At 42.8% G+C, this 24,713-nt stretch overlaps 1 protein-coding gene across 2 annotated transcripts in view; it reads left to right on the top strand.

The window, feature by feature from the left end:
* LOC106573059 (calcium/calmodulin-dependent protein kinase type 1D) overlaps nt 1-23,405 on the top strand; it is a 52,293-nt gene extending 28,888 nt beyond the window's left edge. Inside the window, exons 2-11 of one of the 2 annotated variants that reach the window (XM_014147711.3) lie at nt 6,979-7,110; nt 13,959-14,033; nt 14,862-15,000; nt 15,074-15,200; nt 16,190-16,265; nt 17,353-17,465; nt 17,976-18,054; nt 19,673-19,760; nt 20,036-20,201; nt 20,416-23,405. In XM_014147711.3, the coding sequence (XP_014003186.1) occupies nt 6,979-7,110; nt 13,959-14,033; nt 14,862-15,000; nt 15,074-15,200; nt 16,190-16,265; nt 17,353-17,465; nt 17,976-18,054; nt 19,673-19,760; nt 20,036-20,201; nt 20,416-20,588 (1,168 nt within the window). In that variant the 3' untranslated portion in view covers nt 20,589-23,405. The remainder of the gene's footprint in view (nt 1-6,978; nt 7,111-13,958; nt 14,034-14,861; nt 15,001-15,073; nt 15,201-16,189; nt 16,266-17,352; nt 17,466-17,975; nt 18,055-19,672; nt 19,761-20,035; nt 20,202-20,415) is intronic. The other variant, XM_014147712.3, reaches the window with a different exon arrangement.
* Nucleotides 23,406-24,713: the final 1,308 nt, after the last annotated feature.

Genomic DNA, 24,713 nt, shown 5'->3' with positions numbered 1-24,713 from the left:
ATGAGAGAATGTTACTTTATTCTCAGGATTTATAGAGGCAACATTTTGCGAAACAGAATTTGCTGTACAGTATGTATAATGCCTGTTTTAAAGTGATCATAATCTGATCCACGTTGTATATTGACACGCTTATGAAAACCTTTGTCACATTGCCAGTCTCAAGTACTCTCTGTTTTCTGTAAATACAAAGTCAATCAGCTGTCTTATGATCAGATGGGGCCTTTTGCTTGTCTTGGTGAATGTTGGCATAACACTGTAGTGTAGCCTACAGTGTTGGGTTCAATTCATGAGAGCTCATAACAGCATGTAGACCAACACGTAGGTGCCACTGGTTGCCCCAGGCGCATTTTGTTATATTGTTTTTGAAAAGGAGATGAGCATCTAGCGACGTAGTAAAATAAAATGTTCATAGTACATACTCTGCTGTTGTGACGCACGTGCAGTACTGTCCAAGGGAATAAAACAGTGTTCGTTGCTTGAAGTATTGTCTGTTGATGTAATATCGCAAACGGACATGGCAGTTTCACCGCAATGGATTCCAACTTTGACATTCCCCTAGTATCGATGTAGCTGCAAGACAGTATGGCAGTAATCACCACTTTGAGGGAATTTTGGCAACACTTTAGCCTGCAGCTGTTATGATTCAGTTATAATACATTGTAAGACCTGTCATAAGCATGCATGTCCGCTTATAATATCGTTATCGTCTCCTTGTGATCCTGACTAAATTATAGCCGCTTTGAGTCGGTTTGTCATTTTCTACCGGAGAGACATGACATATTATACGCCTTAGACGTTGCTTGTTTTGGTGAATGTTGGCATAGGACACTGTGTATTGGTAACGGAATAGTCCTGACGGGACAAGGACGCCAGTGACGGTACTTAAGCAAGGTTGTGGTCCGTCGACTGTTCTGCAGCTGAACGATGACCATGAACTCAACCCCTAAAGGGAATTCTAATTCCATTAGACCAGTACATGCTCTACCCCATCTGGATTATCTAGCCTAGCTAGCAGTGACTTTCCATCCAATAGATGACATAAGTGGAGCAGTAATGCGTCTTACACAACATGATTCTCTGTGATTTACTCTGACTCAGAATCTACAGCAGCGGCACAGGCCATGACGAGGGCACGCGCTCTCTCACACACACACACACACCAACTCTAGCCTAGCTCGGCCCCCGTGACCCCCAAAACCACTCCACACTTTTTAACATTTACATAAACTCACTCTATATTCACATAATTGCCAATGGTTTATTATGCTAGTGCCCCCGTGCTCTTTAGAGAAAAGAAAAACCATCACACTGCACCCGTCTCAGGTTTTTCTTTCTCTAAAGTTACATTTAAACATTTCCTCGCTAAAAGAATCTTAGAATGTGCAAGTGCTTTTCATCTTTGAGTGCCCTGAGCCTCAGAGTACTGGATGGGTTGGGTGTCTTGATACAGGCTTATTGCATACAGCAGCAGCTGTGGAATGGGTTTCACAGAGAAGGAATACCCATTAGTCAGCTTAGCTAGCATCTTAGCCTGGTCTCAAGTCGTACACAGCAATGTGACCCAACTGTGGTTTGAAACGGGATCTCGTGTGTCACAAGACTGGGTTAGGCCACTCCGCTAAAGCCTAGGCAGGCATTAGCTCGGGAAGCCAACATAAGTCTTCAGGTCTCAGACAGGATTTCTTATCCTGCAAGTGTGGCTCACAGAGGGAAGTGCCTATTCACTCTGGAAGGACCTTTTGAGGTAACCGACTAGGAGCTAATCAGCCACTTATTCCACGAAAGCAGAGCAAAAGAGAGTCAGTGTATTCATGGCAGTAAAGCGCTCAAGGTCAAAGCAAACTAGTCTACGACATACACACACTGATAACACACTAGATTGTGACACTGGGTCAAAGCCAGTTCGTGGAGCCACGCTGTCATTTTTAAATCCACTAATGGATTGAAAGGAGTTTTACTCGAGCCAAATTTAGATGAAGCTTTTCTCCTCAATTAATGCTGCGCTTATGTTCCAGCTCACACCTTGGATTATAGTCTAACAGGGTAGAGTCGGTCACATAAGGTGTCAAGTAATTATTCTTTTTTTTTTTTTTACGTAGACGCTCTCTCGTCTGACTGTGTGTACGCACAAATGTTTTCTTTTAACCTCAAGAAAAGATGCGTCCCAACTTCCACCCATAATGAGTTGCCTATATTGTGGGAGCCCCTATTGTGTATCATGTACCGTGTGTGTGTCATGTAGTGGCAGAGAGACAAAAGTCTCTGCGGCGTTCTGCCGTGTAGTTACCAGCAGGAAATGATGTTGGCTCACCCTGTGTGAGGTGAAGGTAGAATGCACTGCAGCAACCATTTTCTAACTGTGTGTGTGTGTGTGGTGAACGCTTGCTTCTGTGCGTTGTAACATCCCCTCCAAGCTTCCTGTGGTTTTAATCATTGTGTTCCTTTCACTCTGACTGTAGCATAGTGCAAACTATACAATGCTCTGGTAAAGACATGCACGAAACACCTTTCTCACACACACACACACACACACACACACACAGTGGCTCGCAGGTCTGCATACACACATTCATACCCACATATGAAGTCAGTCAGCACTTGCCTTTTGGGTTTTCTAACGAATTTCCTGCCATTCTACACACATTTCTCCACAGGGTGGAGAGGAATACTTGCCGTTTTTAAACATATCTTAGTGAGTGTGAGTCACAAAATCAATGGGAGCCCCACGGTTGCTAATTCGACCATGATTACAAGTTTATATAGCTGGCTAGACTTTCCAATAATAAAATGTAAATAATGCTGACGTGGGCTAATTGAGTGACTCAGTGACTGACATAAAATAAACTGCTGATGCACATTTCCACATTGCTCCTGGTGTATTCTACAATTCTACTCTCAATAAGTTGAGACCCCGTCTTTTTGCGGTGGGGTGGGGAGGTATTGAGCCGCTGGCATACAGCCAGTGGTCCATCCCTATAATAGACCCTCGACAAGAGCCAAGGATTTAAAAACAGCAGTGCCACGGAGGTTGCTCTGTGTGTGTGAAGGGATGGTGGTGGATAGGGGTGTATCTGTGTATGATAATGACTAACATTCAGGCACTTATTTCTGTTGTGTGGTTAAAGAGCAGGGAACACAGAAGAAAATTACACAAAAGTAAAGGGAATATAGTAAGTAAGCGCGAGTATAGGCGGGAGAAAGGGCTAGCCAGAGTGGGAAGGAGAGGAGAGATAATGGAGGAAGCTGGCTACACGATCAATTCAGGGTTTTTATTAACTAGCTTTAGAAGGCACAGCACAAGGACATGGCTTGTAAGGCTGGTAGGTAAGTTTGTGATACAAATTATGATAGGAGGTTGCATGCTAACCAAACAAAGGACATTTCGCAATACCTATGGAACAGGATATACAAGGCCACATAGGAAGTATTCTAAGGAAAGTATAGCATCATAAACGGTCTGATTGGCAATAAACATACAGGCTAGAACGTTAGCATTGTACAATTCTCCATACACATAAAGGGCACTTACTTAAGAGTGAGGGACGCCCAACAAGGGACTTGGGCTGCCCCATGCCACCACACACTGAACAAACACTACGGAAACACAAGCTACTTTATACCAGAGGAACGGTGATTATCAGAGGGAGTTAAGGTGTGGTGACTTGGCAGCAGATGTGGGACGTCCAGAGGGTAGCTGGGGAGTCGGGGCAATGGCATGATCCTCCAGAACAGTCCAAAGTTGACCAAGGTACTCTCTCTTTCATTTCCTCTCTCTACCACCTCCGTCTCTATCAAATCAAAGTTCATTTGTCACGTGTGCCGAATACAACAGGTGTAGACCTTACACTGAAATGCTTACTTACAGGCTCTATCCAATAGTGCAAAAAAGGTATTAGGTGAACAATAGGTAAGTAAAGAAATGAAAACAACAGTGAAAAATAACAGTAGCTAGGCTATATACAGTAGCGAGGCTATATACAGACACCAGTTAGTCAGGCTGATTGAGGAAGTATGTACATGTAGATATGGTTAAAGTGACTATGCATATATGATGAACAGAGAGTAACAGTAACGTAAAAGAGGGGTTGGTGGGTGGTGGGTCCCGGGACACAATGCAGATAGCCCGGTTAGTCAACGTGCGGGAGCACTGATTGGTAGGGCCAATTGAGGTAGTATGTACATGAATGTGTAGTTAAAGTGACTATTCATATATGATAAACAGAGAGTAGCAGCAGCGTAAAAAAGGGGTTGGGGGGGGGGGCACAATTTGCAAATAGTCCGGGTAGCCATTTGATTACCTGTTCAGGAGTCTTATGGCTTGGGGGTAAAAACTGTTGAGGAGCCTTTTTGTCCTAGACTTGGCACTCCGGTACCGCTTGCCATGCGGTAGTAGAGAGAACAGTCTATGGCTGGGGTCTTTGACAATATTTAGGGCCTTCCTCTGACACCGCCTGGTGTAGAGGTCCTGGATGGCAGGCAGCTTAGCCCCAGTGATGTACTGGGCCGTACGCACTACCCTCTGTAGTGCCTTGCTGTCGGAGGTCGAGCAATTGCCGTTCCAGGCAGTGATGCAAACAGTCAGGATGTTCTCGATGTTGCAGCTGTAGAACCTTTGAGGATATCAGGACCCATGCCAAATCTTCTTCGTTTCCTGAGGGGAAATAGGCTTTGTCGTGCCCTCTTCATGACCGTCTTGGTGTGTTTGAACCATTCTAATTTGTTGCTGATGTGGACGCCAAGGAACTTGAAGCTCTCAACCTGCTCCACTCCAGACCCGTCGATGAGAATGGGGGCGTGCTCAGTCCTCCTTTTCCTGTAGTCCACAATCATCTCCTTAGTCTTGGTTATGTTGCGGGATAGGTTGTTATTCTGGCACCACCCGGACAGGTCTCTGACCTCCTCCCTATAGGCTGTCTTGTCGGTGATCAGGCCTACCACTGTTGTGTCATCTGCAAACTTAATGATGGTGTTGGAGTCGTACCTGTCCATGCAGTCGTGGGTGAACAGGGAGTACAGGAGGGGACTGAGCACGCACCCATGGGGGGCTCCAGTGTTGAGGATCAGCGTGGCAGATGTGTTGCTACCTATCCTCACCACCCGTCAGGAAGTCCAGGATCCAGTTGCAGAGGGAGGTGTTTAGTCCCAGGATCCTTAGTACCCTCAAAGCTCATCACTAAGCTATGGTGTTGAACGCTGAGCTGTAGTCAATGAATAGCATTCTCACGTAAGTGTTCCTTTTGTCCAGGTGGGAAAGGGCAGTGTGGAGTGCAATAGAGATTGCATCATCTGTGGATCTGTTTGGGCAGTATTCAAATTGGAGTGGGTCTAGGGTTTCTGGGATAATGGTGTTGATGTGTGCCATTACCCGCCTTTCAAAGCACTTCGTGGCTACGGACGTGAGTGCTGTGGGTCTAGTCGTTTAGGCAGGTTGCCTTTGTGTTTTTGGACACAGGGACTATGGTGGTCTGCTTGAAACATGTTGGTATTACAGTCTCAATAAGGGACAGGTTGAAATGTCAGTGAAGACACCTGCCAGTTGGTCAGCACATGCCCAGAGCACACGTCCTTGTAATCCGTCTGGCCCCGCAGCCTTGTGTATGTTGACCTGTTTAAAGGTCTTACTCACGTCGGCTACGGAGAGCGTGATCACACAGTCGTCCGGAACAGCTGATGCTCTCATGCATGCCTCAGTGTTGCTTGCCTCGACGCGAGCATAGAAGTGATTTAGCTCGTCTGGGAGGCTCGTGTCACTGGGCAGCTCGCGGCTGTGCTTCCCTTTATAGTCTGTAATAGTTTGCAAGCCCTGCCACATAAGACAAGCATCGGAGCCGTTGTAGTATGATTCAATCTTATCCCTGTATTGATGTTTTTCCTGTTTGATGATTCGTCGCAGGGCATAGCAGGATTTCTTGTAAGCTTCCGGGTTAGAGTCCCGCACCTTGAAAGCGGCAGCTCTACCCTTTAGCTCAGTGCGAATGTTGCCTGTACGCATCTCTGTGTGTGGAGTACAGGTGATCTAGAATTTGTTTCCCCCCTCTGGTTGCACATTTAACATGTTGAGAGAAATTTGGAAGAACTGATTTGTTTCCCTGCATTAAAGTCTCTGGCCACTAGGAGCGCCGCCTCTGGGTGAGTGGTTTCCTGTTTGCTTATTTCCTTATACAGAGTACATGCTGACTGAGTGCGGTCTTAGTGCCGGCATCTGATTGTGGTGGTAAATAAACAGCCACAAAAAGTATAGCTGAGAACTCTCTAGGCAAGTAGTGTGGCCTGCAATTTATCACAATATACTCTACTTGAGGTGAGCAAAATCTAGACACTTCCTTAGATTTCATGCACCAGCTATTGTTTACAAATATGCACAGACCGCCCCCTCCCCCTCGTCTTACCGGAGTGTGCTGTTCTATCTTGCCGGTGCAGCGTGTATCCCGCTAGCTGAATACCCATGTCGTCATTCAGCCACGATTCCGTGAAACATAGGATATTACAGTTTTTGATGTCCCTTTGGTAGGATATTCGTGATCGTACCTCGTCTAGTTTATTGTCCAATGATTGCGCGTTGGCGAGTAATATTGACGGTAACGGCAGCTTTCCCACTCGCCTCCTGCGGGACCTCACCAGGCATCCCGCTCCGTGTACTCTATACCTGCGTCTCCTCCTATTGCAAATAACGGGGATGTTGGCCCTGTCAGGTGTTTGGAGAATGTCCTGTGCTTCCTCCTTGTTGAAGAAAAAATATTTTGTCTAATCCGAGGAAGTGATCGCTGTCCTGATATCCAGAAGCTCTTTTTTTGCCGTAAGATACAGTTGCAGAAACGTTATGTACAAAATAAGTTACAAATAACGTGAAAAAAACACATAATAGCACAATTGGTTGGGTGCCCGTAAAACTGCTGCTATTTCTTCTGGCGCCATTTTAACACTACCCCTTTCTCTCCCCCCCCCCATCTTTATCTCCCTTTCCCTTTGTTTCCACAGTGGTGCGTTCTCTGAGGTGATCATGGCCAGAGAGAAGGCCACAGGGAAGATGGTTGCAGTGAAGTGCATCCCAAAGAAAGCACTGAAGGGAAAAGAGACCAGCATTGAGAATGAAATCGCCGTGCTTAGGAAGTAGGTACCGGGCGCCCTGAGGGCGATCAAGGGGGGAGTAGTTGCTTGGTTACGGCTGCCATCCTTCGACTCCGCCATCCTGGCTTTCTCTCTTCCTTCTCACCAGTGCTTGTTTCTCTTGCTCCTTTATCTAATGACCCTGAAGCAGCAGTGTAGTTTAACAGGTTTCACTGTTCAGGTCACCGACGTCAGCACACATACACTCCTCCTGCCCGTCATTCACCCACCTGTCTCTCTGAAGGAGGCCCGTCATTTTATCTCTTTTCCATGGTGTTTTAGTGTTCTGATCACCCACACCTTGTTGCTTGGACACCAGAGTGGTATACTACAATGCAAGCTAGATTTACTCAGGGTTTTCTTAAGCAAACCAGCTTCAGTTAGCTTCACATTCTAGCTCAGGCTTCATCCATATTACGACGGTGGATATTGCTCATCCGCCTGCCACTCTCTCGCAGGCTTGTAACTGCGTGTGCATGTTGAATGCCGGACTCTTCATTGAGACAATACTGAAACACCAATCCATGGGCGATTCAGTGCCACATTATCATTTGTGCCGACATCAAAATACAAATTCAGCAGGCAATGGTGTTACTTATTGTTGATGCCACCTTTAGTGTGTTTATCAATGCATAAGCACCTTTTTTCCCACTCGGTTATCCGGAGTTGACCAAAGTTACCTCACTAACTACTCTAAACCAGGTACATAGTATACAGTTGAAGTCGAAAGGTTACATACACTTTCCAAATGCCTGAATGTACCACATTCATCTGTACAAACAATAGTACGCAAGTATAAACACCATGGGACCACGCAGCCGTCATACCTCACAGGAAGGAGACACGTTTTGTTTCCTAGAGATGAATGTACTTTGGTACGAAAAGTGCAAATCAATCCCAGAACAACAGCAAAGGACCTTGTGAAGATGCTGGAGGAAACAGGTACAAAAGTATCTATATCCACAGTAAAACGAGTCCTATATCGACATAACCTGAAAGGCCGCTCAGCAAGGAAGAAGCCACTGCTCCAAAACCACCATTAAAAACGCCAGACTACGGTTTGCAACTGCACATCGAGACAAAGATCGTACTTTTTGGAGAAATGTCCTCTGGTCTGATGAAAGAAAAATAGAACTGTTTGGCCATAATGACCATCGTTATGTTTGGAGGAAAAAGGGGGAGGCTTGCAAGCCGAAGAACACCATCCCAACCGTGAAGCACAGGGGTGGCAGCATCATGTTGTGAGGGTGCTTTGCTGCAGGAGGGACTAGTGCACTTCACAAAATAGATGTCATCATGAGGTAGGAACATTATGTGGATATATTGAAGCAACATCTCAAGACATCAGTCAGGAAGTTAAAGCTTGGTTGCAAATGGGTTTTCCAAATGGACAATGACCCCAAGCATACTTCCAAAGTTGTGGCAAAATGGCTTAAGGACAACAAAGTCAAGGTATTGGAGTGGCCATCACAAAGCCCTGACCTCAATCCTACAGAAAATGTATTGGCAGAACTGAAAAAGTGTGTGCGAGCAAGGAGGCCTAAAAACCTGACTCAGTTACACCAGCTCTGTCAGGAGGAATGGGCCAAAATTCACCCAACTTATTGTGGGAAGCTTGTGGAAGGCTACCCGAAACGTTTGACCCAAGTTAAACAATTTAAAGGCGATGCTACCAAATACTAATTGAGTGTATGTAAACTTCTGACCTACTAGGAATGTGATGAAAGAAATAAAAGCTGAAATAAATCATTCTCTCAACTATTATTCTGACATTTCACATTCTTAAAATAAAGTGGTGATCCTAACTGGCCTAAGACAGGGCATTTTTACTAGGATTAAATGTCAGGAATTGTGAAAAACTGAGTTTTTAAATGTATTTGACTAAGGTGTATGTAAACTTCCGACTTCAGCTGTAGGTATGGAGCGAAATACCTGTCAAAAGGTTGAACGTACATATCATTAGGATCGTGAGAAAAACCATGCAAGAAACATAAAACGTAAACTTTGAAATAGGGTTTTGTACGTTTACAGATCTATGTTACAACTATTAATGAATATTTACATGTTCAATTCTTACTTTACTTCTCCCTTTACTCGGTGACAGATCTTTTTTATGCGGACAAACTTTATTCAGTAATGTGCAATCTGCAAAGGACAGGAACTGAACGTAGCTAGTTGAAGTTAGCTAGTTAATCAAGCAACTCTTGCCCAGACATTAGAGTTGCTTTGCAGCTTCCGGTTTAATTTGCAAATTAAAAGTCTAGAGCTTGTTTTAGAACCGCATTCAATAACTACGTTACACCAGTAGATGGCGTAGTATAGGCTTGGGCCTTCAGCAAATGACTTGTGTGAGAATGGTAAAGACACAGAAGAGCCTTGTCTAGAATAACCACCTGCACTGCAAAATAGATAGCAGAGTAAGCCTAAATCATATTTACTATCTAAATATACCATGCTGTTGTGTTATTTAATGGCCATATAATTGCATCATTTGTTCTTATAGCCGCGTGGGGCTATTATGGTGATCATGTGACCGCACTTTTTCCTGTATTTGGGAGAACGGACTCTAGGCCTTGTATTAGGCATTTTGATTGTTTTATTAATGAATTCCACTCTGTATGTAGGCTTGTTATAGCCATTTTCATTGCACAGCCCCATCGCGCAGAGGCCATGTATCCATTTCAATAAATGAGACAAAACAAAATATTAAGTCTTGGCTATAACCTGTCCTGAGCGAAATAGCCAAGGGGTACCAAATGGTCAAGACCATCTATAGCTTATTTTTATTGCCAGATCTGTTTTCCCGATCAGCCACTGCATGTGCTTCTTCAACAATTTTTGTTTAACATTTAGAGGATGTATTTAGAAACCTGTGAGCTAGGGTCTCTTTTTAACGCGAGCCATATAATGAAAACACAAATAGAGTTCTAAAATGATTCTGCATGATACCAGTACCCAAAATGATAGCCTAAATTGCAATGCCTACAAGTTGAAGGCCATTTTTTTTTATTTGGATATGCCTAAATCAAACGTTGAATTATTAAAGTGATGGGCTAAAGAACTTTTCAATAAACAAACTGGTGAGAATGTTCTATTCTCTTTGATTTAGTTCCTATTGCAACTCAAACAAATGACTGACTGACTGAACTGAACTGAACGAAGGATTAATTAAATATTCAAATATGTTGAATTAACGAGTTGCACGCATCATGCATGTTTTGTGCTTTATTTGGCTAGTAGGCAAATAGGCCTACATTGGGGTATAATGACAATGGCTGCATGCCTCCAGAAGGGCATCTTCTGAGGCTGAGGGGGGGCTTTTCTGAAGGCGAATGGTGCTGTGGTGCTGCATGGAGATCACAAGCTCTTCAACTGGGCAGCAGTGTCGCGATGGAGGGAATATCCTATAAATCAAATCAAAATTGTATTGGTCACGTACACGTGTTAAACAGATGTTATTGCGGGTGTAGTGAAATGCTTGTGTTTCTAGCTCCAACAGTGCAGTAATATCTAACAAGAAATATCTAACCATTTCACAACAATACACACAAATCTAAAAGAATGGAACTAAGAATATATAAATATTTGGACAAGCAATGTCAGAGCGGCATAGACTAAGATAGTATATACAAATGAGATGAGTAATGCAAAATATGTAAACATTATTAAAGTGACTAGTGTTCCATTATTAAAGTGGCCAGTGATTTCAAGTCGATGTATTTAGGGCAGCAGCCTCTGTGCTAGTAATGGCTATTTAACAGTCTGATGGCCTTGAGATAGAAGCTGTTTTTCAGTCTCTCGGTCCCAACCTGTACTGACCTCACCTTCTGGATGATAGCGGGGTGAACAGACAGTGGCTCGGGTGGTTGATGTCCTTAATTATCTTTTTTGCCCTTCTTGTGACATCGGGTGCTGTAGGTGTCCTGGAGGGCAGGTCGTTTTCCCCCGGTGATGTGTCTGGAGAACACTGCGGTTGCGGGCGGTGCAGTTGCTGTACCAGGAGGTGATAAAGCCTGACAGGATGCTCACAATTGTACATCTATGAGGGTTTAAGGTGCTATGACAAATTTCTTCAGCCTCCTGAGGTGGAAGAGGCGCTGTTGCGCCTTCTTCGCTACACTGTCTGTGTGAGTGGACCATTTCAATGTGTCAGTGATGTGTACGCCGCTGAAGCTTTCCACCTTCTCCACTGCGGTCCCGTCGATGACAATAGGGGGGTGTTCCCTCTGCTGTTTCCTGAAGTCCACGATCAGCTCCTTTGTTTTGGTGACGTTGAGTGAAAGGTTATTTTCCTGGCACCACACTCCCAGAGCCCTCACCTCCTCCCTGTAGCCTGTCTCGTTATTGTTGGTAATCAGGCCTATTGTTGCCGTCCGCAAACTTGATAAATGAGTTGAAGGCTTGCGTGGCCACGCAGTCATGGGTGAACAAGGAGTACAGGAGGGGGCTGAGCACGCACCCTTGTGGGGCCCCAGTGTTGAGAATCAGCGAAGTGGAGGTTTGTTTCCTACTTTCACCTCCTGAGAGTAGCCTGTCAGGAAGTCCAGGACCCAGTTGCACAGGGTGGAGTTCAGACCCAGGGCCTCGAGCTAAATGAGCTTGGAGGGTACTATGGTGTTGAATGCTGAGCTATTGTCAATGAACAGCATTCTTACATAGGTATTCCTCTTGTACAGATGGGATAGAGCACAGTGCAGTGTGATGGTGATTGCATCATCTGTGGATCTATTGGGGTGGTAAGCAAATTGAAATGGGTCTAGGGTGTCAGGTAAGGTAGAGGTGATATGATCCTTGACTAGTCTCTCAAAGCACTTCATGATGACAGAAGTGAGTGCTACGGGGCAATAGTCATTTAGTTAAGTTACCTTTGCTTTCTTGGGTACAGAAACAATGGTGAGCATCTTGAAGTATGTGGGGACAGCAGACTGGGATAGGGAGAGATTGAATATGTCTGTAAACATTCCAGCCAGCTGGTATGCGCATGCTCTGAGGACGCGGCTAGGGATGCCGTCTGGGCCGGCAGCCTTGCGAGGGTTAACACGCTTAAATGTCTTGCTCACATCAGCCATGAAGGAGGAGAGCCCACAGTCCTTGGTAGCAGGCCGCGTCTGTGGCACTGTGTTATCCTCACAGTGGGCGAAGAAGGCGTTTAACTTGTCTGGAAGCAAGACGTCGGTGTCCGTGATGTGGCTGGTTTTCCTTTTGTATTTCGTTACTATCTGTAGACTCTGCCATATACGTCTCATATCTGAGCCGTTGAATTGCGACTACTTTGTCTCTATACTGACATTGTGCCTGTTTGATTGCCTTACGGAGGGAATAACTACACCGTTTGTATTCAGCCATATTCCCAGTCACCTTGCCATGGTTAAATGCGGTGGTTCGCACTTTCAGTTTTGCGCGAATGCTGCCATCTATCCACGGTTTCTGGTTAGGGTAGGTTTTAATAGTCACAGTGGGAACAACATCTCCTATACACTTCCTGATAAACTCAGTCACCGTATCCGTGTATTTGTCTATGTTGTTCTTGGAGGCTACACGGAACATATCCCTGTCCACGTGATCAAAACTTTCTTGAAGAGTGGATTCCGATTGGTCAGACCAGCGTTGAATAGTCTTAGCACGGGTACTTCCTGTTTGAGTTTCTGTCTATAGGAAGGGAGCAACCAAATGTTAATTTCAAAGTCTATATGTTCATGACTCGATTCATATAAATCTTGTGAAATATTAGAAATTCATATTAACCCCTCCTACAGAATATGCTTTGCCATAATTTTGAGTGATTTAAATAAACTTCTCATATTTCTTCTCTAATCTGTAGGACATAAAACAATTTAGAGGTAAGATGGATATCGATTTTTGAGATGACATGTAGTGTTTTCATATTTTAGTACTGTATGCACTTTTCAGAATTATTTAAAATTCCAGTTTTTCTAACATTTCTGAGCGCATACTAAGCTTTCTATTTTCAAAGCCTTTTACATTGACTTCAGCTCGTGTCACACAGATTTTGTCTTTTGCGACCCGCGGAAACAAATTTAAAGACAACGACCACAAAATGTAAAATCGACTGAAGTTGTTACGAGAAACCTGCATTGCTATCAACAGAGCTCGTTGCTTATTATGGGATGTATTAGGTTACGAAATCTGACTTTTTGGATAAAATGTTAATTAAATGTCAGACAAAGACCCCACTCAATGATTCAGAACATGAATTATCATATTTGTCTTGGTAAAGTGTGTTTTATAACATAAGGAAGTGAAATTTCATCGCCAAGTCCATTTTCTACCCACTATGGGCAGAGTGGGTGGACACCCTATGATTAGTTAGAACTCTGAGCAGAGGGACTTTCTTTCTGTGTGTCTCAAATAGCACCCTATTCCCTATGTAGCTCAATGGGCTCTGGTCAAAAGTAGGGCACAATATGGGGAATAGGGTGCAATTTGGGATTCAGACATTTCTCCTTGCTGCTGGTGAAACACTGAAGTAGAGGTTTCAACAAGTTCATTGTCTGCCTTGTCACCAGACACACACACACACACACACTTTTCACCCACGCTCACACACAGATTTTTTTCTATGGCCTATTGAGAACAGAAAGAATATTGAAAACACTTGATGATTCAAAGCAATTTAACATGAAAAGAGCTGCGTTTCAAATGGGACTCTGGTCAAAAGTAGTGCACTGTAGGGAATATGGTGCTGTTTGGGACTGACATTGCTTTGTGGTGATGAATGTAATAAATAAAACTATTTGGTGAGGAAATTGGGCTTTATTGTGCTGTGCATTGAAATTATCAGAGGTTAGCAGAACGGTGAGTCAATTAAATATACTGTTTCCCCTCTTCAGGATAAAACATGAGAACATTGTGGCTTTGGAGGACATCTATGAGAGCTCCAACCACCTATACCTCATCATGCAGTTGTGAGTACAGTACCTCAACCACCATTTTGTCTGTCTGCATCTTGTATATGTCTGTCTGTCTTTCTGATAATGCAGGACCGGTGTTCATATTTCTAGAAGAGGTGTCTGTACTTGCGCAGTAGAAAACAGGATGTGCCGGTACTCTGTATCCGTGTGAGCCACTGGTCCAAATCAATCACTGTGATAACGTCTCATGTTTTGCTGCAGTAAAGCGTTCAAGGGCTATCGAGGTGCGTTTTGGCCTCGGCTATACAAAAGCAACCTGTATGGATGTAAGCATTCCCAAAGAGTTGCTTCTATGTTTCTTTTGTGTCATGGTTGTAACACTGTAGCGAACACAGTCTGGCGAAAGACTAATTAAATAAGGAGTCTCTAGGGTCAGTTTCCCAGACATGGATTTAGCCTTGACAGATTTTAAGAAAGGCATGATCAATGGAGAATCTCTATTGAAATAGCCTTTTCATTCAGGACTAAGATGAAGTGTCTGAAAACTTTGAAAGAAAAGATAAAGCTGCACGCTAGCTCCGACGCAATCATTTATTCCCCAACATTTCGACACGAAGTTTCATTAGGGTTACATGTGTTTTAAGTATCTGGGGAAACCAGCCCTAAGTGAGGGTTAGGTTAATTCAGTCCTCAATCTCCTCCGAGTATCTGGACGGAAGGTGTTTTGACTGCATCGTAAAGGGTTAGGGTTGTGGTTGAGGCTAGGGTTGAACCAGGAACTGGACATGAAGCCAGGGTTAGGGTTGAAGTTGAACCCGGATATAGACATGAAGCTAGGGTTACGCTTGGGTTAGATTGACTAAACCTCTGTCTCTGTCTCAGGGTGTCTGGTGGGGAGTTGTTTGACCGCATCGTAGAGAAGGGTTTCTACACAGAGATGGACGCCAGCAGGCTCATTAAACAGGTGCTTGATGCTGTCAACTACCTCCATGCTATGGGCATCGTACACAGAGACCTCAAGGTACTGAGTGAGACACACACATACACGGAGCTCAAATCTCTTATTCCCCAATACTGATTGTTTCTTTTCTCAGCCAGAGAACCTGCTTTACTACAACCCCCGTGATGAGGCCAAGATCATGATCAGTGACTTTGGTCTGTCTAAGATGGAGGGGACAGGAGACGTGATGGCCACTGCCTGTGGGACACCAGGATATGTGGGTGAGGCTGTTCTCTCTACCCTCTGGGCTGTTAGGATCCATATTAGCTACTGCCAAAGCAGCAGCTACTCTTCCTGGGGTCCACACCAAACATGAAACATGACCTAATACATCATGTGAATAGACAAGTACATCACAAAGACAAAACTACGGAAATGCAACAGAAAGTATACATGCTTTCATTTATGCCTTCATAATCATGTGACTCATAGACACTACTGAATGCAAGTGCAACACACACGAAAGGAAGTGGAAATGCAATAACAGGTGTGTTGCAAATAGGATGACACTTCACTAAATTCCCCTGACGTGAATATAGCAACCGTGTTTTGCTGAATTCCCCTGATGAGAATAAAGCTACCTTGTTTCTATAGTTACCGCCCGTAATGGGTATGCTGGAGTAAAGTATAGACTTTTTATTTTTTACGGTTACCACCCACAATGGGTTTCATTAGGTAAAATGCAACATTCATGAACATGAAATGAACAGGCCTTGAATCTTGAGCCTTGTTCCAGTTTATCGCCCTTAACGGGTTAGTTGAGATATAGTGTAACGTGTGACAGTACAACCTGCTATGGGTTTCATTAGGTAAAATGGAAGGAAGACATGACATAAGGAAGTCTGCCGTAGTGACATAATCTAAACATATCTTGATTTCTGGGTTAACCTAAACATAATTCACCTAATTTGACCGGAGGAAACCTCACCCAAACAAAATGAATATGAGTTTAGTATATACAGTGGTGAAGTAGTGGGTGGTTTCTGAAAAACACTCCTTAAGAACATATGGCAACAGAGCTTTGGTTCTCCCTTACTTCTATTGTGTCCTTGTTTACTTAGAGGTTAATCTGGAAGAAGCCTTATTTCCTATCCACACAAGTATGTTTGGAACACACTTTGCTAGTGTCAGTTCAAGCTCAACACAGGGATTGTAAGGCAAGGCCTCAATGTTCTAAATCTCCCTCTGAACCTTATGATGTTCTCCACAGCCCCAGAGGTTCTGGCTCAGAAGCCCTACAGCAAAGCAGTGGACTGCTGGTCTATCGGAGTCATCGCTTACATTCTGTAAGTACCTCATAATTTTTTTTTTTTTTTTTGTGTCACTGGCCTAGACACAATACCCCATAATGTCAAAGTGACATGATGTGTTTTTAGATATTTTTACAAATTAATAAAAAGCTGAAATGTCTTGTCGATATGTATTCAACCTCTTTGTTAAGGCAAGCCTAAATACATTCAGGAGTAAAAATGTGCATAACAAGTCACATAATAAGTTGCATGGACTCACTCTGTGTGCAATAATAGTGTTTAACATGATTTTTGAATGACTACCTCATCTCTGTACCCCACACATACAATTATCTGTAAGGTCGTGCAGTGAATTTCAGACACTGATTCAACCACAAAGACCAGAGAGGTAAAACAATTACAGAGTTGAATGGCTGTGATAGTAGAGAACTGAGGATGGATCAACAACATTGAAGTTACTTCACAATACTAACCTAAATGACAGTGAAAAAGAAGGAAGCCTGTACAGAATAACAAATAGTCCAAAACATGCATCCTGTTTGCAATAAAGCATTAAAGTAAAACTGCAGCAAAGAAATGAACTTCATGTCCTGAATACAAAGCGTTATGTTTGGGGTGAATCCAACAAAACACATCACTGAGTACCACTCTTTAACAGACACTGGGAGTCAACTTCACCTTTCAACAGGACAATAACCTAAAACACAAGACCAAACCTACACTGGAGTTGCTTACCAAGAAGACAGTGAATGTTCCCGAGTGGCTTAGTTACAGTTTTGACCTAAATCGGCTTGAAAATATATGGCAAGACTTCAAAATGGCTGTCTAGCAAGGATCAACAACCAGCTTGACAGAGCTTAAATCATTTTTTAAAGAATAATGTGCAAATATTGTACAATCCAGGTGTTCAAAGCTCTTAGACTCACCCAGAAAGACTCACAGCTGTATTCGTTGCCAAAGGTGATTCTAACATGTATTGGCTACAAGGTGTGAATACTTATGTAAATGTAAAGAAATAAATATTTGATCAATTTTGAATTCGGGCTGTAACACAACACAATGTGGAATAAGTCAAGGGTATGAATCATTTCTGTAGACGATGTATATGTTATCTGTCCCCAAGGTTGTGCGGTTACCCTCCATTCTATGACGAGAATGACTCGAAGTTGTTTGAGCAGATACTCAAGGCAGACTATGAGTTTGATGCACCCTATTGGGACGATATATCGGATTCAGGTGAGCTGTGTGTGTTTGCATCCGTACGCGTGCACATTTTACATTTTAGTCATTTTGCCGACGCTCTTACCCAGAGCTACTTAAAGTAGTGAGTGCATACATTTTCATACTTGTCCCCTGTGGGAATTGAACCCACCACATTGGTATTGCAGGGACCGTGCTCTACCAACTGAGCCACACGGGATCCAGTACCAAACGTCTTCACAAGAATAGTAAACCAACTCAAATTCAGTGAAGTGAGGACACTTGTAAAATGGAGATTTTTACGGTTAGGTTTAGGGGTTAGGGTAAGGACTAGGTTAAGGGGTTAGGGAAAATAAGATTTTGAATGGGAATCAATTGTTGGTTCCCAAAAAGTCTACACAAGTCTAGTAAGACATAGCCAGGCTTGTATATGTATGTGTGTGCACGTATACAATTGTTTGTGTGTAATGCTATCTTGAATTAATGGCACATGGTATACAGTCCCATGAGTGAGATTGTTTGTATCTTCCTCTCTTCCACATACAGCCAAAGAGTTCATCAGCTCTCTGATGGAGAAAGATCCAGAGAAGAGATTCACCTGTGACCAGGCTCTAGTCCACCCCTGGTGAGCGTCTGATTGCCACCATACTGACTGAGCGCCGTCATACAGCTGCTGGTCCCAATTTACTCCATCCCCCCTTCTCTTGGCCCTAACCCTTTTGATGTTTGCAGATCTGAAGGGTCTGGGTAGGTAGAGTCCGTGTAGTGATAAAGCCTCCTCGTATCTCTTCCACCTTACCGATGTGTGAACATCAAAGTGTTAGGAAAAATGGGAAGGGGTGGTAAGCGAATTGGGACCGAACAATCAAAGGGAACAATGCACCGTGGTGAAAGCTGACGCAGATAGAGGATGTCTGGATGATGCAGGTGTTACTTAGAGCAGTGCCATGCATGTCCTCCCACTGTCATCCGTCACCCTGACTCCCTCCCTGCCTCCTAAACTCTCTTCTCTGCTGGTCTGAGACAGACTGGGGTTGGGGAGACAGAGACCCACGGATGCAAAATATACAAAATTGTAACCATCGAAAGACACCAGCTTATTACCAGCAGATGTCTCATTAAACCATCAATACGTGCTAAAATCACGCACACAGCTGATCTCAACTGCAACCAACATTGGCCAGCGATTTACCTCTCCCTAACGGGGATGTCGTGGTTGTCTTTTAGTCATGACTACATTTCCAAGACAATTTTGCCCTCTGGTTGGTATTATCATTGGAACAACTTAGTCCTACTTTATGAGCAGACTAAGGATGATTTCTATATTTGACAATCATTCGGTACAACTGAAATAAAGCATTTCCTCCTTTACCACGGCAAATCTACTATGGCAGTTGACCCGACACTGTACGAAACGGAAAACGAATGTTGACGGTGCAGCCTACTCATTATTTTATTTGTTTCCAATTTATATAGTCCATTAAGTACAACTGTCTTTAAAATAAAATTGTCTGGTATGGTCATTTCCTATCAAGATTGGGGGTAAAATATCCCTGGACAGTCCTTATTTGAAATGTGTAACTAAATCAAGTAAATAAAAAAAAAAATAATAATAAATTCTAAGGAAAATGTAGTCTAAAGTTAATTCGATTGGCATATATTATATTGTTTTGCCATTTAAGGTGAAATGTTTGAATGAAATATAGGCCTACTACAAGTATTTTTACATTCATCAGCCTTACATATTCCAATGCTCCTGATAGGTCGATATTTGAAATAGAGAATCTAGACTAGCTGTCTGGTATCATAATCACTTCATACGGTAGGTAAACAACGAGAGATCAACTGATCTGCTGGTTTATCCTTGTGGTTTTTTTTGTTGCAATCAAGCTTAGTTTAGCCGCAGGTGCACGTCATCTCATGTTAGTTACATTTTAAGAAATGCAGTGGTAACCTGCAGGAGCAGGTTAAATTATGCCTGTCCGTTGCAATCGAGCCGTTGCGTCTTTGGGCCTATTGTGGCTTGGGCAGGTGGCTTGATAGAGTTTATATAAACTCACAAAGGGTGATTGTAACAGGTGGGTATTATATAACGTGAGACTGGTCAGTATACATCCTATCACCAGCTCCAAGCTGGATAGGTACCCAGGCCAGGAATTTTAACCATGTTAAAAGAAAAACTTTTGCACACTACATGTTCATTATCAATACTTTTTAACCAATAAACAGATTTTGTATTTCAGGATTGCTGGGGACACGGCTCTCTGCAAGAACATCCATGAATCAGTCAGTCGGCAGATGAGGAAAAATTTTGCCAAAAGCAAATGGAGGGTGGGTACACAATTTACTCTTCTCTCATTTTTTTTTGGGGGGGGGGGGGGGGTTCTGTCACCCCCTGTGGCCCATCCCACATGAAATGTATTAAATAATACATCGATATTAAACACCCAAGCATGCAAAAAGTACCAATTTACACATTTTAAATTGTGTCCAACATAAACATGTTTACTGTCATTTAGTTATCCTTCCTATTTTGCATGCCTGTTCTCGCTATCTCTCCTTACCTGCCTCCTCTCCCTCCTTCTCTCTCTCCGTTTCCTCCACAGCAAGCGTTTAACGCCACGGCAGTGATTCGTCATATGAGGCGCTTGCAGCTGGGCAGCAGTCTGAACAGTAGCTTTGGCAGCAGTATGAGCTTTGACCAACAGGGACCGAACTCTATGCTGGCCAAGAGCATGTCTGTAGACTGTGCCACCCTCTCACGCAAAGACGGTGACTTGAATGACGCCTTTGCGTTACTTTACCGGTTTAGTCTGGTACTTTGGATCTACCAAGCCTGTCTAACTTTTTAATCGATTGGTTCCCGTTGACTTATATTGTAGTGCAATTCCATATTCAGGAAGGATAATTTACTCCCAATTCTGTTTCAGTAATTGTTTTCTATTAACTGTAGGCTTCAGTGATTCTAGTGCTCTTCTCCCCTCAGGTCCTCCACAACCTCTGCCCACTCTGCCTCTCTCCACTGCAGCCTGCAGTGCCCCTGGCAGCATCAGAGGGGAACCACAGGCAGAACACCAGGTTGTGGCTCCAGCTGCAGCAGTGGAGCCACCCCGGCCACGCCCCTCCACAGTCACCACCATCCACATGGGGACTAAATGACGTCAGGTTCCGCGGGAGGTCAGTTGGGAGACCACAGAGCTTTGAGTTGGGATTCTAATTCGGCCCCTCAGAATTCCAGAATTTCTCTCCTAGTCTGCCCATCCCGCCCATTATCAGCTGTTGGGATTGAGGACTTGAGGACCCCTTCTATTTACCATGGCTCAGCACTTACTGCGTTCTCAGGGTAGCACTCTGTCTGTACCCAGCCACAGTAAGTGTATTCAGAGATGTGAAATAAAATGAAGAGGGCTCACAGTTCCTATTCTATCAAACAGACAATCATATCTGTTCTACATGATACATTCCTATTTGAACGTTCTACTTCCTAACGGACCACAGGTCTGGTGGTGAAGAGATGAGGAGGACCACTGTCTCTCTCTCTCTCTCTCTCTCTCTCTCTCTCTCTCTCTCTCTGTCTCTCTGTCTCTCTGTCTCTGCTCCTCTGTCTCTGTCTCTGTCTCTCTCTGTCTACTGACCATAGGGTTTCATTTTTTCGGGCCAGTTTCCCAGTGTTTAAATTGGGTTGGTGCACTCGGTACGGAGTAATTGCAACAGAAAATGTTCACCTCTTATAGAATGTTCACTCTAAAATATGAACACGGACATTAAAATATTGTACTGTAAAATTAAAATGAGCCTGGTTCCTGAAATGAATACCGGCATCTTTGTCATTCCACTTCATGCCGTGTTGTAAGACTGTCCTCCAGAAGACAAGAAGACCTGTTTTGTATGGGACATTGGTGGCGTTATGAGGCCACACTATGCTAGGTTGAAGATGGAGAAGGTTAAGACAACGTAATAATTCCATGCAGATGCGTTCGAATATAAACAAATTCATTGGACCAGCGCTGGAGCGAAAATGACTGGAAGTGAATGTTAGCGGTACAGAAAGTTTGCCATCAAAGTGGAAAATAAACACAATCGTAGAGAATTTCTGTTAACTACCCAGCAAACAAATAGCCTAACTGTTTTACTGTCATTCTATTCGTTTAAACATTTTTTCTCAAAATGAGCTACAGACACTTTACTACTTGATTTCCCAACCGCTGGTCACGTTTTCGATGCTTATCTCCTGTAAAATCAGCAACAGCGCTGGTTCAATGAATGTGTTTATTTTTGAATGCTGCCGCATGGAATTATTACGTTTTCTTATCCTCCGTTTTTTGTTTTTGGGACCTCGACACTATGGGAACTCACCATGTTTTTATTAGTCTTTGTTATTGAGACTGCTGTAATTCTGAGACTGTGAGTGTCAGGGGCATCACGCCCTCTATGCCTTGTGTTCAAAATTGCACCCTGAAACTGTGGGAAACCATTGTGTGGAGTTAGTTTTATGAAACTGAAACAGCATTCAAGGCTAAAATAGTGATGACTTATTATCCTAATTTCTAGTTTTAATTTTTAGCTGCATTTAAGGTTGATTTAAATCGCTGGTTCATTATTCCCAACTGTAGGACATGGCGGTTATGTATATTTGCTTTATGTTTTCTGGATATAAAATGTCCGAGAAACACATCTATCTGCAGAATCATGCACACACCTGTGAATGAAGTGCTTTAGTCGTGTGAGACAACTGGCAAGAGCAGTTTTGACGTTCAGTTGTGACGGTTGTGACAGTTATGCATTCATTGTACACTTTTCCTGTTTTGAAAGGTATTGAATTATTTATTTTCTTATTCTGACTCTTGTAAGAACTTTACTTACAAAAAAAATTGTAAATGTGTACTAGACTTTTACGTTGTAATGTATAAACGGTACAATATGTTGTCAATAATAGGTTAAAATGTATAGTTGTTACTTATGAATAATTGTGATGTAACTGTGATGCCATCCTTAGCATAAGGATGCCGTGTACAACATCGCTTTGTGACCTGTTCTCAGGGAGATACTTTGACAATTTGATGAAATGAAACCTCAGTTATGATGCTGAGGTTCAAGTTTATGATGATGCATGTATTGACTAAAGGAAGCTTTGCATATTCTTACGTGCCATCAGGACAGTTCAGCTCATAGTTAAATGTTTTGTGGGGATGAACCTTACATGGAATGGTCAGTTTGATATATCCCATTTTTGGGGCGTTGTTTAAAGACAAATTGGGATGAGACTGAAATAATGCGTATTATAACAATGACCACTGCAATAGAGTTACATTTAAACACATATGACAAACTAAGAAATAAAGATTGAAGTCATTTGATAATCAATGCGCCATTGCAGAATAATTTTGTAGAAGCCTGTGTAGTATAGCCAACTTTAGTTAGCTGTGCTGCTTTGCTTCCCCCCCCCAGGCGCTGGCAGTTCCCAGAAGTGCTCACACACTGTTTGGTCAGTGTACTTTCATACCCGTCCTTTGAATTTAGCAGCCAGTTGCTGTCTCTCTCACTGTCCTCACTCTCTGTCTTCGCTCCTCTCTCCCAAAACGAATGGTGTTCACACTGCAAGGAGGAAGGGAAATCTGTCTAGCAAGTGTTTTACCTGTGATACCACTGCTTAATATTTCACTGTTCAACATGGATGAAACCAGGGTTGATGTCAATTTAATTTCAATTCAGGAACATAAGAGTTTCAGTTTACTTTCTGAATTGACTTTATTTAAATGGTATTGACCCCAACCCTGGATGCAATTTAAAAGCTTGAAATTAGTAAGTTTCAATGTTGAGCACAATGTCACTTTGGATTGTAGATCTCAATGTGCAATGTTGATGTAAAGGACTTGAAAAACTACTTCTCAGGGGCAGTAAACTATGAGTATAGATATATGTTCATGAAGATGTAGATCCTCTTGTCCTTTTTAGATATAAATCTCAGTAACCATATTTGCTTGGATTGTAGTGTTTATTGATTTTCTACGTTACAAATACTGTATGTTCTCTTCAAAAACAGCATGATACAAAGCACGAAATATAAAGCTTTACACAAGCATGTATGAAAAGCACTTTGTTTGAGATATACTGTATATAGGTTGTGACAAATTGGACTACAAAATGACTAACTCTTGAATAAAATAAAAATAAAAAGTAAGAATATACTTAACTCCAGGAGGCTTACTGTGGAGTGCTATTGCAAAGGAGTGACTATAAAACAGAAATATTACACCTGTATATACAGTACTAGTCAAAAGTTTTAGAACACCTACTCATTGAAGGGTTTTTCTTTTTTACTGTTTTCTACATTGTAGAATAGTAGTGAAGACATCAAAACTATGAAATAACACATGGAATCATGTAGTAACCAAAAAAGTGTTAAATCTCAAATATATTTGGATTTGTTTAACACTTTTTTGGTTACTACATGATTCCATATGTGTTATTTCATAGTGATCTCATCACTATTCTACAATGTTGAAAATAGTGAAAATAAAGAAAACCCTTGAATGAGTTGGTGTTGTACTACGTGTGTGTGTGTGTACAGTACCAGTCCAAAGTTTGGACACACATACTCATTCAAGGGTTTTTCTTTTTTTTTTTGACTATTTTCTACATTGTAGAATAATAGTGAAGACATCAAAACTATGAATCACATATGGAATCATGTAGTAACCAAAAAAGTGTTATACAAATCAACATTTATTTTATATTTGAGATTCTTCAAAGTAGCCGCCTTGAGGACAGCTTTGCACGCTCTTTGCATTCTCTCAACCAGGTTCATGAGGTAGTCACCTGGAATGCTTCCCAACAGTCTTGAAGGAGTTCCCACATATGCTGAGCACTTGTTGTCTGCTTTTCCTTCCCTCTGCGGTCCAACTCATCCCAAACCATCTCAATCGGGTTTAGGTCGGGTGATTGTTGGGGCCAGGTCATCTGTTGCAGCACTCCATCACTCTCCTTGGTCAAATAGCCCTTACACAGCCTGGAGGTGTGTTTTGGGTCATTGTCCTGTTGAAAAATAAATGTTAGTCCCACTAAGCGCAAACCAGATGGGATGGCGTATTGCTGCAGAATGCTGTGGTAGCCGTACTGGTTAAGTGTGCCTTGAATTCTAAATAAATACCCTACAGTGTCACCAGCAACGCACCATCACACCTCCTCCTCCATGCTTCATGGTGGGAACCACACATGCGGAGATCATCTATTCACCTACTCTGCATCTCACAAAGACAGAGCGGTTGGAACCAAAAATCACCA

The sequence above is a fragment of the Salmo salar genome, chromosome 16 (assembly GCF_965601325.2).
Source record: "Salmo salar chromosome 16, fSalSal1, whole genome shotgun sequence".
NCBI classification, from domain to species: Eukaryota; Metazoa; Chordata; class Actinopteri; order Salmoniformes; family Salmonidae; genus Salmo; species Salmo salar.
The sequence above is the reverse complement of the archived record's forward strand: the minus strand, read 5'-3'. Positions and strand labels throughout refer to the sequence as shown.